The 17,183-nt window shown below is 49.8% G+C and overlaps 1 protein-coding gene across 8 annotated transcripts in view; it reads left to right on the top strand.

The window, feature by feature from the left end:
* CAB39L (calcium binding protein 39 like) overlaps positions 1 to 10,066 on the top strand; it is a 66,692-nt gene extending 56,626 nt beyond the window's left edge. For 7 of the 8 annotated variants that reach the window (XM_042806047.1, XM_042806048.1, XM_042806050.1 and 4 more), the window contains 2 exons: positions 214 to 357; positions 8,146 to 10,066. In XM_042806047.1, coding sequence (XP_042661981.1) covers positions 214 to 357; positions 8,146 to 8,325 — 324 coding nt within the window. In that variant the 3' untranslated portion in view covers positions 8,326 to 10,066. Of the gene's footprint in view, positions 1 to 213; positions 358 to 549; positions 6,665 to 8,145 lie in introns of those variants that run through there. The other variant, XM_033006657.2, reaches the window with a different exon arrangement.
* Positions 10,067 to 17,183: the final 7,117 nt, after the last annotated feature.

Genomic DNA, 17,183 nt, shown 5'->3' on the forward strand with positions numbered 1-17,183 from the left:
GGGTTACTGGGCATTAAGTAAAGCACTGCATGATAACAAGTGTAGTTACTTTTTTTTTTTTTTTTAAAAGGTAGTGCTGTTGAGAGCCCTCTTAGGCAAGCATTAAAATATGTTGCTGCTTTCTCTGCATTCAAAAATAATGTGGTGAGCTGAAAAAAAATGTGTTGTTTTTTGTTTTTGTTTTTGTTTTTTTTTTGGTAATTGTGTCTATAGCTGCTGGGTGAATTGATTCTGGATCGACATAACTTTGCCATCATGACAAAATACATCAGCAAACCAGAAAATCTGAAGCTGATGATGAACTTGCTGCGAGATAAAAGCCCCAACATTCAGTTTGAAGCGTTCCACGTGTTCAAGGTGAGTTAGTATGGGCTGTAGAGGTGACAGGTTTTCTCTTCCCCTCATTAAAGTGTCTTTCAAGTTGGGCAAGAGAAAGCCCAGAAAATTAAGGCAAAGGTTGGGGTTTACAGTCATTTTCAGCATTTGAGAATGTCTTAATTGAAAACCTTTCTGTCACTCAGCCTCTGATTTCTGTTTGCCTTCCTTTAGATGAGATCTAAAGGAGCATCATTTTGGTTTGGGCTGAGGGTGGCCAGTTGAGTAGCGATGAGGTGGATGCTACAGGTAACAAAATACACAGCTTCTAGGTGGTATCCAGGGTACCTTCCCCCAACTCTTAGGTCATTTAACCATGTGATTCTGGGTAAAGACTAAGAAAAAAAGTCTTAAAACTCTACATTAAAACTACAAGTAGATGGAGCTGGCCCTGTGCATCAGTGCAAGCACAATCTGCTTTTTAAAGCTATTAAAAAGATTTGATAAATCTGAGCTTGAAATGAGTATAATCCTTCTGCCCTTTTGCAGTGATCATTAATGCAGTCTTAAACAATTACCAGACCCAAACAGTGTCCCATTTTTCATGATGATTAATGTTAGTAGGTGAGAAGTTTACCATTTTCCTATCAAAAAAAATATCTGTTCTGGGACGGAGGGCGGGTTGAATTGTTATTATGCAAAACTACCTTTAATTTGGAATGAATACATTAATTTCAGACTATGCAAATAGAGTTGTTAATGATTTTCAGAAGAAGAATACTGGGCCTGTAAGGATATCCTTCCCCAAGACGGTTAAGAAAGATACCAGATCACACCAAAAGGCATGCTATTGGAAAAAGGTTACATCACCCTCCACAAATTCAGGGTGACTTGTTAAGTTTTGTACTTCTGCCATTCCTGATTTGGAAAAAAAAAGCTTTCAGATCTTCAGTGTGGAGGCTTAGAGGGTGTGCAGCTTCTCTGACAAGCTTTCCGTTTCCAAAAAAAAAAAAAAAAAATACTTCAAGGAGAAAATTTTTAAAAATTCCCTTCCTGAAATAAGCAGCTTGGTAAGCTGTTCCCTTGCTGACTTCCTCCATAGTCAGCTGAACCACTGTGAGTAACTTCTACTCTTCCTTCTTATCAGGAGGTATGCGGCTCCAAGATAAGCAAGCAGTCAGGCTCCAAACACTTGCAGCCTTTGACATGCCTGTGGAGGGAAGGGATCAGAGGATTGGGCTCTCTTAGCTGCTCTGTGAATAAATGCCATTATTTTTATGTATGAAACACATGAGTTGCTGTTCCTGAATTAATGATAGTCATGGCCCAGGCCTCGGGAACAGCTGATTTTGCTTATTTTAAGAGGCATTTGAAAGGATTTGGAATAACTTGAAAGGATTTCAGTGTGCAACCATGTCACGCACTGCTATTGCTCCCATTCCACCTTCCCTATTCCTCTCTCCCTTTCCTTTTCCAGTATGTTGCATCCCATTTCCAGTTATAGTGGGGACGTTGTAGGCTCAGCCTTGCTTGACTACTTGCAGTCGCTATCACATGGCCATAAACGCTGAGGCCTTGGGGTGCCCAGTGAAACAAACTGTGCCTGGTGGTAACTCTTCAGTTCAAAGGGCCAAACTCTGTCCTCAGGTCCTAACCTCCACGGGATGCTGTGGTTTTGGTTTTTTTTCCAGTGGTACCCGTCGGCATTTAAGCGGTGCCACGGCATTCCTCCCGCCATCTCACATGCCCAGTGCTTGTTGTGGGGAAATTGCAGGCTCGGAGCAGAACCTGGTCAGCTGGAAATTGCTTATTTATAACCACCAGCAGCGCACCAGAGTAACTCCAGAGGTGCAGCAGAGCTCCCCTTTTAGGTCCTCGCTGAGGATCTGGGTTAGCTGGATGTAGCATTCAGCTTCTCCCCGGTGGGCAGGGTAGTTTTAGGGCACGTTACAGAAAATTACATCGTGAATTGGCTTTGTAGAGCGGGCCAGAGTAGATCATTTTCCTCTGATTTCACTTCTTAAATTGAATTCTAACTTCTTGACAACTGCTAAAGGAAATCCTTAAACAATTAAGGGAGTGGGGAAAGCCGCTACTGGCTGGTTGTGCCTCCTGTCCTGCAGTGTCCCTGCCTCCTGTTTCTGGGTTGGTGTCCCTCAGCCCAGTTCTCGTCAGCTGTACTAATTCCATGCTAGTGTAACTGGGAGAGGAATCTTGTCCTCGGCTTTTAATCTCATAAATTTTAAACTGTGCCTGCATTTTTAAATTGTGCTTGCAAAATACCTGTGCGGTCCTGGTTGAAATTACAGTAGACTAACCACAGTGATTTGAAATCAAAGGTCTGCTGAGAAGTGGATACTTGCTGCTCTGTCTGAGCTGCCAAAAGATTTGGGTTTAAATTACCTGATTTAGATGTTTCACCAGTTAGACACAGTTGAAATGAAAAAGTGCTTGTTTTGTAAGCACCCAGATTCCTACACTCCCATGCCCCAGCTGACCCAAAAAAAGGCACATGACTTACCGCCCTGAGGCAATTTCTAATTACTGAAGATTCAAAACTGTAGAGATAGAGGTTAAAATGATGAGCACCTCTAGTGCAAAAATATTTTGCAGGAACATTTTATGGTTGAAAACGCCAGTACCTGTCCTGGTTTCAGCTGGGATAGAATTAGTTTTCTTCCTAGTAGCTAGCGTAGTGCTGTGTTTTGGATTTAGGATGACAATAATGTTGATAGCATGCTGGTGTTTTAGTTGCTGCTGAGCTGTGCTTACACTAAGTCAAGGACTTTTCAGCTTTTCATGCTGCCCTGCCAGTGAGGAGGCCGGGGGGTGGGGGGCACAAGAAGCTGGTCAGGGACACAGCCAGGACAGCTGACCCAACCTGGCCAGATTCCATACCATCGGGTGTCATGCTCAGCATATAAACTAGGGGGAAAGCTGGCTGGGGGCTGCTGCTGGGCACCAGTTGGTGGTGAGCAATTGTTTTTCATTTGCATCACTTGTTTTTCTCAGGTTTTATTTCTCTGTTATTTTCCTTTTCCTTACAGTTGTTTTATTATTATCGTCACCGTCATCTTCATCATAATGACGTTTAATTTCAATTATTAAACCATTCTCATCTCAACCCACAAGTTTTCTTACTTTTACCCTTCTGATTCTTTTCTCCATCCCACCAGGGGGGTGAGTGAGCAAGCAACTGTGTGATGCTTACTTGCCAGCTGGGGTTAAACAATGGCAGTACCCCTTCAAGCCCTGAGAACATTTAATTCATCCAGGATGCTTTTGGGTGGGAAATTGAAGGCAGCCAGAGCTCCCACTTGCAGTGCCTCCTCCCGTTCTCCACTGGGGAGATGCTCGATCTTCCTCCAGCTCCTCCTCTTCCTTTTGCCTGAGCAAAATGGAGCTTCTATTTACTCATTAGGAAAAGCTAACAGACCTCACCCCTTTCCTCCTCCTCCACAAATAATCCGGTGGGGTTGCCTAGAGCCGTGGGCTTTGAGAGTCACCGGTTCTTCTCTGCGTTGACTTCAGTGGAGAGCTCCCAGTCTTGAGCACGTACACGTTGAGGACCAAATGTTGTTGGGAAGGACTCTCCAGATCCTGTGATGGGTTTGTGAGAGTTATTGGTGGAGGCTGCTTTGAGCTTGCCCGTAGGGGAGAGCAAAGCTCTCAGACACGCGTCAACATGGTGTGGGTAGTCCTTTGACCTTACGCATCTACGACTAAAAGCTAATAACAAGCTCTCTTGGCTTTCACATAAACAAATAGATTATTTTGAGGAAAACACCCTGTAGCGGTGAATTGGGATCATACAACGTTCTTAAGCAGACATTTAGCAAGACACATTTTACTGTTTAAATCTAAAAATAGAATGGGTACACTGTGTTTTCTGACCTTAGTTTTGTTTTTCCGTTCTCTTTCGTGCACATTAGAGTTACCTCCTGCAGCTTGCTCTGCAAGTGGTCTCACATAATTTGACCATACTGACAGTTTCCTCTCGGTACAGAGCTGAAACCACATTTGTGGGGATGTGTCCTCTCTGTTTCTAAGCTGGAGAATTTAAAGGGCAAGAAGTGTGACACGGAGCATTGCGCTATAAGCTACATGAACCACAAGGCATGTCCTGTGTGCAGTTTCCTGACACAGGAAGATTGTGCGTGACCCCTGAGTAAGGCTTAAAATACCCTGTCCAGGGTATCCAATCCCTGAAATTGCTTTTGTTCTGCTGTAGTCCCAGAGGATGGTGATGCCTGGTTATTAATGGTAAGGAAACAAGGTCAGATTCTATAATCAAGTGATTTTGGTATTTGTTTGAAGAAATACAGTGTATGACTCTTAATGGAGAAGAGAGCAACAGTTCCACTTTGGACAACTCTTGAAGCTTCAGAGTTGATTTTCATTCCAGACCTTTTGCAAGTATTCACAAAGTGGAACTGTGCTGAAACGGCTATTTTTAGAGTTGGAATTTTAATATGAGTACTCTCTTTATTTTGCTCTCTGTCTCTCTTATAGATCTTAATTCAGTGCTCTAGAATACGCAACCTTTCATAATAAAACCATAGGTTAAAGTTTTCTGTGAAGTGTTTCAGCTTCAGTTATACATTATTTTAGCAGAAATGTTCTGGATAGCATTAATAATGATTTCTGGTTTCAGGGATTTATCCCCTCCTCTGTATCAGTACAGAATTCTGAATGTGGGGGGCTCGTTTAAAGATAAAGTCTCGTGGTGGTCCTAATCCAAGGCTTTGTGAAGCTGATTAGTTGGTACCGGCAGGATTGATTCTATTTGCTTAGCCAAAGTATTTAATAACATTTCAGGAATTTTCTGGTCCTTTAACATTTTCTTTATGAGTCCCTGCTGACATTGAGCAAGACTGGCAGTCAAGATGATCTGTGTTTGAATGTTCAGCTTGACAGTTTTGCAAGGGGAAGATTATAATCTATAAATAATCGAGCAGGAAGATAAACAGGATGTGATGTCTTCTATTAAACCAAGTTCTTTAATTATTTGCTATGGTAATGCCAGTTGTTAGACCAATACGAAATGCTGGTATTTACTAGGTTTAACACTAAAACCTCCCGGTTCTGCTTGACGACCAGAGTATAGGTTTTACAAGAAGAATGATTTAGGTTTCTTCATTTTGAGAGTCAGCCTTCACCTATCCTTGTAAGGAGGCCTTATATTCATTGAAGGAAGGTGTTCAGCAGTTCTGTAACAGATCCCATTTGCACTGTAATCAGATTATTTCTGGAAATGTGGGTCCTGACAGTGTTCTTGACGGTTTTCTTCTCCTGGTCGCAAAGGGGGAACCGAGCTCCAAAATTAAAAACATTTAATGAAGATCTGTAACGGTTACTTTCCTCATCCCCGTATGCTTACATACTGCTTTTCTCAGAGGAGGCTCGTCCAGATGTCCCGGGACTTGTCACAGTCCAAATCCTGGAAGTATCCGGCCTCCATCAGTGTGGTGACCTGCTGTGGGTCAGCACGTGGGGAGCTGCATTGCGGGGCGGCTCGAGCTGAGACCGTGAACTGCTGCAGTCTCAGCCACAGCCAAACATTTGTACCCACGAGATTTCAGGATTCGTGTCCCTTCGATAAGGCACAGACTGGAAGGCTGTAAAATCCATTCAGCAGTGATTAACATCCCCAAAGCCTTTATTTATTTATTTATTTATTTTCTCATGGGGGGAACTGATGCATCGATAGCAGCATATCGAAGTTATTTGTAAGAGAAGGCATATTGCTTTCAAATGCTGCAGGCAGGGACAGAACACTCAGCTATCCACAGACCATTAAGTGTAGTGGGAGCTGTGAACTGGCTGTCCAACCCACTGGTAAATGTGTCCCTGGTAAGATGTTGCGCTTGGAGTTCTTGGGAGCATCTCTCAGGAAAGCTGGTATTGAAGGGATCCTTGAGAGCTGGGTTTGTTGGTGCTACTCTTGAGAAGTTTTAGGTGGCAAGTAGGCATAAAAAGGAGTTATTTTGAAATTACAGCACCGGGTCTTTTGATAAAGGTGACATGGAGGCCTGTGCAAAGAAAGCAAGAATAATTATAGATCTTTTACTGTCACAGGGATCACGCCTGGCCACTGGATCAAGGAAAACTTTGTAAAAGACTTGGGGCCTGGGAGCAGCATGGCAGAGGTTGCAGCTCTTTCCCCAGAGGGAGAAAGTACGCTGAAGTAGGGACTCCTAGGAGAGACCTGAGGAGGAGGGATCCAGAGGAGGAAAAAAAGCATAGGCAGGGATTAGGGCTCTTATGGCATCAGGATGCCAGGGTTTAAGAGTAGGTGCTTTGCCTCAGCTATATGGAGTAAAAAAAAAAACCCCAGTCCTACCTCCCCACCTGTGCAGAAGTGCTTAGCGTGGCACTGTTGATCTGTGCCAAGCCCCATTCCTTCCACGCATTCCCCCCGTGTGGCATTTTCCACACCACCCGTGTGCAGTCCCCTGACTGGGACGTACGGACCCTAGCGATGGGTCCAGCCGGAATCCTCTCCCAGGCTTTTACCGGGTGCTGTTTCTGGGGTCAAGGGGGCTGTGTAACACAGCCCCCCCCCGCCCTCCAAGGGCGGTGTGTGCACGTTCCTCGTCGTGTCACACAGCACCAGCACCTCCCTGCGCAGCTGGATGCGGCCCAGGTTTGCACGTGGGCACAATCTCAGCAGAGATAAATGAACCTGCAGAAGAGCCCCCGGGTCTGGAGGCAGCGGCTCCGGTGCCGCCTGCGCTCGGCTGGACATCGTGCCGTTCTGTGCCGTCAGCAGATGTTTGTTTCCATTCTGGTTTGAGCAGGCTTGAAGGAAAACTGGATGTTTTCCAGTCCTGTCCATCCTTAATTTCTTCTCGTCGGGTAGGGGAGTCACTTGGGTTACTTACGTCGTTGCGCAAGCGCTCGGGCAGTGTTTTGTTGACCAGCCATGGTAACCTCGGTGCGAGCCAGATGTGGGAGCTCCTCCCTGGGGTGGCCGGGGCTGTGCTGAGCGTGTGTTCCCACCGCCACCACCCCCCCCTCCCCGGCAGCCTGAGGTCCCCGGGAAGAGCTCGTCACCACCGGCCTTCACAACCGGCCTTCAGCTGCCGGGAAAATGGTGAAGAAACAGTAGGAAGTCCACGTTCGGAGGCGGGAGGATCTGCGGCTTTAGGCTGTGCAGGAGGAAGAATCACAGCACGGCTAGGTTTATTCTCAAAAATGACTATTTGAGAAGAGCAGGGGGGTCACAGCGCTGTGCCAGGTGAGTATCTGTGCGTCACGGAACCGCCCTGCGTTGCCTTCCCGCTCCGCTCAGCGACGGGCGCACCACGGTGCTCCTGGAAATTTCCACGCTCCCACGAGTGGATTACGCAGGGGGAAGTGGAGCCCCTGGCATATTTTTCCGAACCAAAACAAAGCCGGCGAGTCTAATTTTAGGCCTGGCTTAGTATGGAAATGATCAATACTGACACAAAGCTTTTCTGTTCTCCTGATAATTAATTGCTGTGTATTTAAGTCTTGCGTGTGGAAGAAGCTGAGAATTGATAGCCCGCTCTCAACAGCTCCGTTTACAATCCAACGCTCTATCAACAAAGGGAAAAATTAAAGGGAAGCGATGTCACATGCAGGCATAACCCTGCTTCGGTGTGCTCTTGAACCAACTTGTTTGTAAATTCTCTCCCTGCGCCCTGGGACAAGGTGTGTAGTGGCAGAGTACCCACCTGCCAGCCTTCACCTGACTTGTTAGAAAATAACTTACAGCAATATTGTGACTGATGTTCATTCTCTCTCTCTTTCTTTCTCTCTCTCTCTCCCTGTGTCTTGCTGTGCCTGGGTTTGTTTGCGTGTTAGGTTTTTGTGGCCAGTCCAAACAAAACACAGCCTATTGTGGAGATCCTGTTGAAAAACCAACCCAAGCTAATTGAGTTTCTGAGCAATTTCCAGAAAGAGAGGACGGATGACGAACAATTCACCGATGAGAAGAACTACCTGATTAAGCAAATCCGAGACTTGAAAAAGCCAACGGCATGAAGAACTCCTCTCGTTTTCCACTGTAGGCATTAATCTCATTTGTTAAGTTCCTCTGTGTCCCTTAAACACCACAACAGTGCTTGAGAAGGCACAGCAAGTGCCTGGTTTTTATTTGGTCTTTGTTCCTAGATGTCAAGAGTATAGGGGTTTTACATGAAAACTAAAAAAACAAAAATCTAGAATAATATATTATTTTTAATCAAGCCTATAATTATTTATGTCAGTTTAGAATCTCTGTGTAATAGAAGCTGGTTTGATGGATTTTCATTTCTGCTCAAGAAGAATGAACCTCTTTGCTTAACTTTACCCGCAAACTCAAGCTGTCGGTGAGTGCACAGAGTAGGTCTTCTGAGGACTGTAACGTTCCTTTGCACCTGTAGTTGTGACTTTGTTCTAGTGCTGCACACACACATGACTGTGAAAGAGTACGTTCGTCTCTGGAGTTAGCTGCACTTATAGATCGGGTTCTTTAGACAAAACAGTGGGAGATGAAAAAGCAGTAAAGGTCACGTTTTTTTGCTTTATTTCTCTGTCCTTTCATCTTTGAGTTTTCTTTCCCCCTAGATCAGAGGTTTTCTGTGCAGTGCTAGGGAATGGATGAAGACATCAGCCAGATGAGCTATTTCTGCCTGCCCCCCATTTTCCTGTACGTGATCTATCCCGTGCTGGAGCACAGGCTGTTCCCACCAGTTCCCCAGCGGGCTGATGAGGAGCAGCCCCAGGTACGCGGTGCCGGGGCAACCCCGCAATGGGAAGAAGGCAAGAGCAACCCTCCTCCATCAAGGCCCATCTGTATTGCTAATAAAGTGATGCTACACCTACTAAAATCGGCAAAAACTCCGTCCCCAGTTTCAGTAGGAATAATACTGGGTGGCGGCTGGAGCTCTGTGGCTCCTGAGCTTGGCTGAATCGTGCCAAGCGCCGAGCCCCAGCACCAGCGCGAGAGGAAGGTGCTCAGCATCTTCCCACCCGGATTCAAATCCCGGCTGCGCGAGCTGGGCTTGCGCCGAGTTCTGCAAGGGGATGCTGAAACGGCTTCAGCCTGAGCCGCTGAGTGGCCCGGGGTCCCCGCGCCTGCAGGAGCTCTCAAAGCTGAGAGCATTTATCAGATACCTAAATCAAGCGTGGGAGGTCCGTTTAGCAGCCCCAGGCACCAAAGGCTACTTGTAGTCTGGCGTTTTCTATCCTGTGAGTTCAGGTTCTGCGTTGAAGTTGTAGAAGGGGAAAGGGTTGCACTGTTGATGTTTTAAGTTTGTATAAGCCCTGTGGTCCAAGCAGTGTTTCCCGGGTGTGTTTGAAGAGCTTTCGGGGTCTTTGGTTTTCTAGCGGAAAACTCAAATGCTACTCTGATGCTTTATTAGGAAGTGGAGTTTGAGAGCAGGGAGTGGAAATTTCTTGAATTTTTCTGGACAGCCTAAGTTCTGAGTTTCCCTATTTGTTGTAAGATAGTTATCTTGCTCAAACTCTAGCTAATGCTTCGGATAAAAAAGTGACACTGAATTCTAAAAACAGAACAAGACTTTTTCCTTTATAAGACTGTTGTATATTGGGGTGACTGATACTTTAATTTATGTGCTTTCGAAAAGGGATGAAACAGAACAGATTGTGGCCTTGTGGTTTTTGTTTTTTTTTTTTTTTTTAAATGTCAGATATACACAACAAATGTACATCTTAGTTGCCTGGAATTAAAAAGAAAACATATTTACAAGCTATTAAAGGCATGGTTACTGATCACCCTTTATTTCTATCTCTGTTTTTTGGTTTTTTTTTTTTTTTTCCTCTTGCCTTTCTGGATAGCCAGACTCGGCGCAGCGCGAAATTCTTTCTCTCCTTTGCCAACCGCTTTCAGCAGATGGAGGGGGAGAGGGCGACGAGCACTTTCTTCAGAGCTAACGCGCTCTTCAAGCGCCGCACCCGCAGCCCTGGCTGGCTGGGGGCCTGGCAACCCAGAGGAGACTGCAATCTCCTCCCCCCGGCCCCGTGGCTAGTGCTCGCCAGCGGTGGCAACTTGCGGGTCAATAAAGGACCATCTCCGGAATCGCAGGCCGCAGAGCTAGTCCTTTAAGTCCTCTGAGATTTGGAGCCTGAAAACAAAGGGCGCTGGGCCGCGCTCTGAGCTCCTGGGGTGGGGCTGGTCCCCAGGGCTGGATTAACAGAGACGCGTGTCCGTTGCCTCAGCCTCCGGAGTCGCGTGAGAACATCAGGCTTTCGGCCCGCGCTTGGGGAAAAAACAAAACAAAACAAAACCACAAAAAAAAAAAAATAACGTGTAATGGTGTAGTGCTGGGGTACGCCTGCCCTTGACAACGCGGGAGGAACCCAGGCGGGGGTGCCCGGCGCGTCCGTGAGGGAGGTCAGCGCCGTGGGCGGCTCTGGTCTGCCCGGTCGGGCCGCAGGAGAGCGTTTGAAGATGTCAAGACGTGGTTGTAATCGGAGGAGCGAGGTCGCACCCCCACAGGCCGGGCGCTCGCGGGGGGCCGCGGCGTGGCAGGCCGGCGGGGAAGCGCTGCGGTCGGCCCCCCGGGGCCTGCAAGGGCCGCGTTCCCCAGAGCTGTGGTAAGGAGGGCTGGTGGGCGAGGGGGCCGTGTGCCTGCGTGTCTGCGAGAGAGGAGGGGAGAGGGAAAAAGGGTCGTTTTACAGCAAAACGACACGTGCCAGGCCCCTGGCAGCTTATCGGACAAGAGGCCGGTCCTGAAGCATATATTGCCGACACGCCTCAAAGTAATTGAGTCTTCCCCGAGCTCAACTCGCTTGGCTCTTTGAAAGGTGAAAAAGCAAAAGATGAAATGAAGCGCCATAATAATGTTTCAGAGCAGGTGGGGGCAGCGTGAAAATGAGGTCTTTTCTAACGCAGCTCTGAAATAATGATAAAACTCCCCCTTCCCTTTGGTGCGTTCAGTCAAGGTGGTTCTTCTGCCTAAGCAACTGCTCCCACCAGGAACTCACAGTTTCTCTGAAATGAATATCTGGGGGAACTGTGTGATTGCAGGACACAGTTCATCGGAGTGAGGACAGGGAAGAAGATTGTAGTCTGGAGAGAGAAGCTGGAGGGAAGAAAGAAGCTGGAAGACGCTTGGGCTGCAGCCTCTCCATTCCAATCCCCACCCAGCATTCGGGGGGCGGGGGGGGGAGGGTTTGGCTCGTACAAACAACTCTCTGCCAACACACGATGTACGATCCTGCACATCAAACCTTATTTGATACAGCAGAGTGCCAGGAATCTTTGAACCATACGCTTCTGTCCTGGGATTTGGGCAGCTTGTGCTGAAATCAGAAAAATGTGATTGGAAGCGGCAACAGCCTCCCCTGTCTGCGACGGCACGTACGCCAGCAGGTGGGAACCTGGGGGAGGACGCGGGACTCTGGCCTTCAAGAAATGTGGGCGTTAACACCGCTTGAGCCTTTTAATCTGCATGCTTCAGGGACAAGATCAGATGAGAAGGAAAGAATGGCTTGGACCCTGTAATCTAATGATAAAAGCATTCGCATGAGGGAGAGGAGATCTGGATCCCATTTGTTCGCTAGTGCATCCTTTGCTCTTGCATATGAAATTGGAGCAGGGCTAAGGGAACCCAGGCCTCTTTCCAAAGGGTGCAGTGATGTTTGATCAGTAGAGAGGCTTTTTCTTTGGGCCAACAAATGTTTCATTCTCCTCTCTGAAGTAGAAGCACTTTAACATTTTGGCTGGAAGCACCTTCCTGCAGAGCATCTTATGCCTGGCAGTGAAGGCCGTTATGAAGTAGAGGGGGTATGGCTTTTGGTCTCTGTGGCATGAAGGGGAATTTATGCCTGGCTCTCCCGCTTCTTGAATAAGCAATCTTGCACAAAAAACCCCACAGGTTTCCATGGCCTTTCGCCGGTTTTGGACTTGCATTTTGGCACCTGCTGCTTTCCCTGTGTGAAGCCCACTCCGCATTTGCCTTGAGCATCACCCACTGGACTTGTACACACTGCCTGCAGCTGAACAGCACCAAGCAACTGAGGGATTACATAGACCGTAAGGATTTGTTGCATTTACTACCAAGGAATGGAAGCCTGTTTCATAGCTCTTATGCTGATGAACACAAAGTGGCCAGCTGCTTTCCTGTCAGAGCAGATAGACAGCTGGCAGAAATTCTGCTGGGCTGCAGCACTTCTGGGGTCTGAGCAGGAGACACCCAGCACTCGCTGCCACCCGCTGAGGAACGCAGGCTCCTGAGTGCCTTCACTGCCGGAGCCCAAGCCCTGGAGCTGCTGGTTTACATCAGTTTTTGGTGTAAATGCAGGCCCACTCTCAGGAACTGACGCGTTCCACCATCCATCCGGGACCTGAAGAGGGAGCTCAGCCAGTTCAGAGGAAATCCAGGGCTGTGGAGCCACTCGTTCAGGCCCACTGCCCGTGTAGTCCATATACACGCAGCCAGTGGAGCGGCACAAGTTGTTAAGGCTGGGTGTGAGGTGTTCCAGAGCCTCTGGTGGGAGATCTGACCCCAGAGCAAGAGAGGCAATCCTACGGGTGGGATTTGCTGTGGCCCCGGGGAAGGGAAGGAGCCCAAGTCTGTTAAAGCCAAGTGTCTCACAGGGCTGTGACTTGGCCTGGCTTCCCCCAGAGCCCCGGGGAGAGGCGGGCGATGAGCCCAGCCCTCCTGACTCATGGTCCTGCTCCACACCGCCTGCCTCAAGCTGGCCCCTCTTTCCAGGAATGTGAACGGAGGAAAAAAACAATCAACCAACCGATCCCTTTCCTGTGGCACTGGTTGTTGCAAAGCCACGGTGAAAAAATAACCTTTTCCACCTCGGATCTGTGTCGCGGCGTGGGGAAAGCCCGTGCCCGAGGTGCAGCTCTGGCCAAACCATGGCCATGCCCACCCGTGCCACAGCGGGAAGGCAGCTCCCCCCCCCCGCCCCCTCCCAACACCCACACTGGTCTGGCTTAGTATTGACTGGTGGGACGGGGACGGGGGGGTGACCCTGTGAGACAGCGGTCTGCCTTGCTGTACTTCACCATTGCCACAAGAGCCCCACGGTTGTTTTTCAGCACCATATGGCACCGGGAACAACTGGGAGGGCCTTGCTACCCAGCCTCAGCCCCAGGAAAGCATCACACTGCCCTGGCCATCTGGGAGACTGCAGATATCTGCTGAGGTGCAGCACACGAGGTATGGCCCGGTGTGTGTCCCATGCCACCCTAACCTCCTCCGTCCCTTGGTGTGCTTGTTTTGCTCCTCAGTTGCAATGCTCACGGGGCTATGGGATGGTGGTCTGCTTCAGATCCCCTCCTGCAAGTGCAGATTTGGGAACAAAGCCTCATCGTCCCATGGCCAACCGTGTAACCTGCGTGTTTTAATTGCCACGCCGGGCCAGCAGGCGCCTCCAGCATGTTGGGGTTTTACAAGTGGTTGGACACAAGCACCCGACCACCGAGGGGACAGGTACAAACAGCCTTTTGGCTGCACAACAGGCACCAGCCCAGCCACGGCACCATAACCCAGCTCCTCGTAGTTAAAGAAACAAAACCCACCCAACTCCCCAGCGCAGCTCTCCTGGGGAGAGCTGCCAGTCTGCTCATGAACGGAGCTGTTTCTTCTGAGGGCACGGAGAAGACAGGACCGTGTCTTTGGGACCGTGAAGTGCTTTGCTCAACTCATGAATAGAGGCCCTTGATTTCCACATTGCCGGGTGCGTTACCTCTACTAAGAGGCGGCTTTGGCAGTGCCCTTCGATTCGCTTGGAGAACAGCTGGCTCGGCAAGGGTTTGGAGCAGATTTAAAAATACCCTTGTCAAAGCAGAGCCCGCCGCATCTGTTGAGAGCTTTGTGCAAACACGCAGGCCGGGTTCGCCCTTCAGCAGGCGGCGCACCCTGGCAGCTAGCAGGGAGCAAACCAACCCCCGGCCTTTTGCTCAGGCAGGTGGTCAGATGCCCAACGGGCTCTGCGTGCCTCGGGCAAGCAGGGGCCTGCGGGGACCAGGTCTCACGAACTCTTGGGGGGGGGGGGGAAGTGGGGAAAGGCACCTCCTCCCCATTTTAAAGCCGGGTGTGAGGGGAGAATGAGATTCGCAGAGGGACTCGCCTTGTGCCCCAAGGAGTGGCAAGGGCAGAGCCGCAATTAGCTCATGGGACAGAGAGGGTTCTCGCTGTGGGCTGACAGCGAGGGCTCGTGATTCCTGTCAAAGGCTCAAAGGAAAGCGACACAGGGGACGGGCCTACTGGCAGCCAAGGCAGCGGTGTGTCCCGGGGGGCGGCAGGCACTGCAGAGGGAGGAGAGGCCAATGAAAGACCCGGCTCTCCCGCTAATAAATACCACTTCTAGCCATGTAGCTCAGCTCCTCTGCTTCTACGGGCTTTCCTTTCCTCTCGCTAAAGCAGTCTTGCCCCATGATGGGAATGAACGACTAACTGCAGGGGAATCTTACATGCATCTTACAGATATTTCTGAAATATTGGGGGGGGAGGGAGGGGAACGGGATGTGCCTACGCTGACATTTGTATGACATGTCTCTAGGGCCTGGCTCTTGCTAAAGTCATTGTTCAACTGCTTCATGTTTTCCCCAGGCTTCAACCGCTCCAAGTTAGACATTTAGCTGCCCTGGGAGAAAATTTACTGGCAAAGCAGTGAGGTGACCTCACCAGAGGCAAAGTAAAGCTAGTTGAGCAATGAAGGCGAGGGAAGCAAAAAAAAAAAAAAAAAACAAAAAACCCCCAGTCAAACTGCAAAGGCTTTGTTGTTGTTGTTGTTGTTGTTGACCTTTTTAGCACCAGTGATGAACACGGTGCAGCTGTACCATTTACGTTCAAGCTGGACCAGACCCCATCCCTTCAGCAGCGGTGGGAAGGCGCGGGGCGGGTCGGGGTGTCCTATAGCTTCAGGCAGACACCCAGCGCTGAGGCAGAGCCTGGCTCCTCAGAAAAGCAAAGTGGAAAATTTCAGGTACAAACAGATGCTACTTGGAGTGCGGAAGATAAATGTCACGCTGCAAAATACCCCAGGGAAAAAGCCGTGCTTGGCGCTTTCCCCTGCATGCCCGTTCCTAGCCCAAACACGGTTAAGCCGGTGCCGTTGCCAGGCAAGCAACGCCCTTTACCTACATGCCATTTTTTTTTTTTTTCTTTTCCTATTTATGAGTTTTTGAGCTGTCTGAAGTGTTCTGGCATTTACGAGCACCAGCACACCTTTGCCTGCCTGCGGGAGCAGGAGCCTCCGGGTGCCTGTCGCAATATGTGTGGCAAAACACATCCCCGCCGTGGTGGATGTACAGACACGGGCTCCTGGGGACCAAGAAGCCGTGGATAGAAGCAGGAGCCCGGCCCTCCCCCCCCCTCCACGTGGTTCCTCACCCCAGAGCACCCCATTTCCCTGCTGAGAGCCCACCCGAAGGCAAAATAACCCCCGGTTCAGAGCTGGGGAACCAAACCGAGGAGCTTTCTCGGACTCGGGCAGGTTAAACCGGGCACAGAATCAGCGCAGCAGCTCTTGGCCTCTGCTCTCCCTGCACCCAAGGCTCCGCAGGGCTCGGTCTCTGACTGCCACCAGCACCGCATGCCACCGAGGCGCAGCGGTGCGCCAAGTTCCGAGAGGCTGTTCTGAAATATCACAAAGGTAAACGACCCCTTTCCCGGCCCTACTTCTATCCGTCACGTTATGAAAAGGAGGCGGGTCCCGGTGGAAGGTGTTTTGTGCTAGCAGCCCCTCTCCCCTTCAGAGAAGGGGCAAAAACTGCAAAATGCTGAGCGGCGCATTCAGCCTGAGCTCTGAAAATGCTGAAATGCGTGTCGTGGTTTAACCCCAGCCGGCACTTAAGCACCACGCAGCCACTCACTCACTCCCCACCTCCAGTGGGATGGGGGAGAGAATCGGAAAACAGAAGGAAAACTCATGGGATGAGATAAAGACAATTTAACAGAGCAGAAGAGGAAGGGAAAATATTACTGCTACCACCCGACACAAAACAAGTGACGCACAACACAATCGCTCATCACCCGCTGACCGATGCCCCGCCATTCCCCGAGCACAGCACGCAGCACTGTACTAGCTCTTCTGTTAGGAAGAAAATTAACTTTATTCCAGTCGAAACCGGGACAATACACCCGCGACGTACAAAACTGGCACATGAGCAGAAGCTAGGCGGGGCCGGGAAAACAGAAGGATCCCAAGGAAGGTCAGCGAGTGTTTGCCAACAGGTCTGTGCAGGCCCCTTTCTGCGCAGAACGGAGTTCAGCTCTGCATGTGTGGCGCCGTGGCCACCTTCATTAAGGATGTGGTAACCCAGATCTGTTCGAAATCGGCACGCACCATCTGCCGCCTTTGCTTTTTTCGTCTCCAAGTCACCAGATCTAGCAAATTAAAGCCAAACGGCTGGCTGAAGTCCGGTTCCCAGGCAGAACGGCTGAAACAAAAATACCTATTTAGGGGACCGCAAGGCTTTTCAGAGCAGCCCCCGCATTAAACGTGGCTCTGGGAAGGCTGAGCCCTTGCCAGCCCCGCTGACTACGTCCCACTGACTGCGTGGCTGCGAGGACGTTGGAGTTGGCAGAGCCCGTCTGCCCCCGCTTACTGCGCGTGACGCCGCGCCACGAGCGCTAGGTGCAGCGGGTGGGTTCCTTTCAGACCAAGTGAAAGAGGAAAAGGGACCGTAGGGACCGGTTTTACTGCCCGACGGGCAGAGCTTCAGGCCCAGCAGCTCCCCGAGGAGGTCCTTACTCTCCCGAGGAAGAGGGAATTAATGCTCCCTCGCCTTGAGGCCAATTCTTCAGGCGGAGCCGGGGTGGGGGAGGCTGCGGCAGCAAGGCCAGCACCGGCCGGGTAAAAAGGTGTGAGCGGTTCAGAGCACTCTGTGATGTTACTGATAACCCCGAGCACTTAAAAATACACTTCAGTAC

The sequence above is a fragment of the Tyto alba genome, unplaced genomic scaffold, assembly GCF_018691265.1.
Source record: "Tyto alba isolate M040663 unplaced genomic scaffold, T.alba_DEE_v4.0 Super-Scaffold_45, whole genome shotgun sequence".
NCBI classification, from domain to species: domain Eukaryota; kingdom Metazoa; phylum Chordata; class Aves; order Strigiformes; family Tytonidae; genus Tyto; species Tyto alba.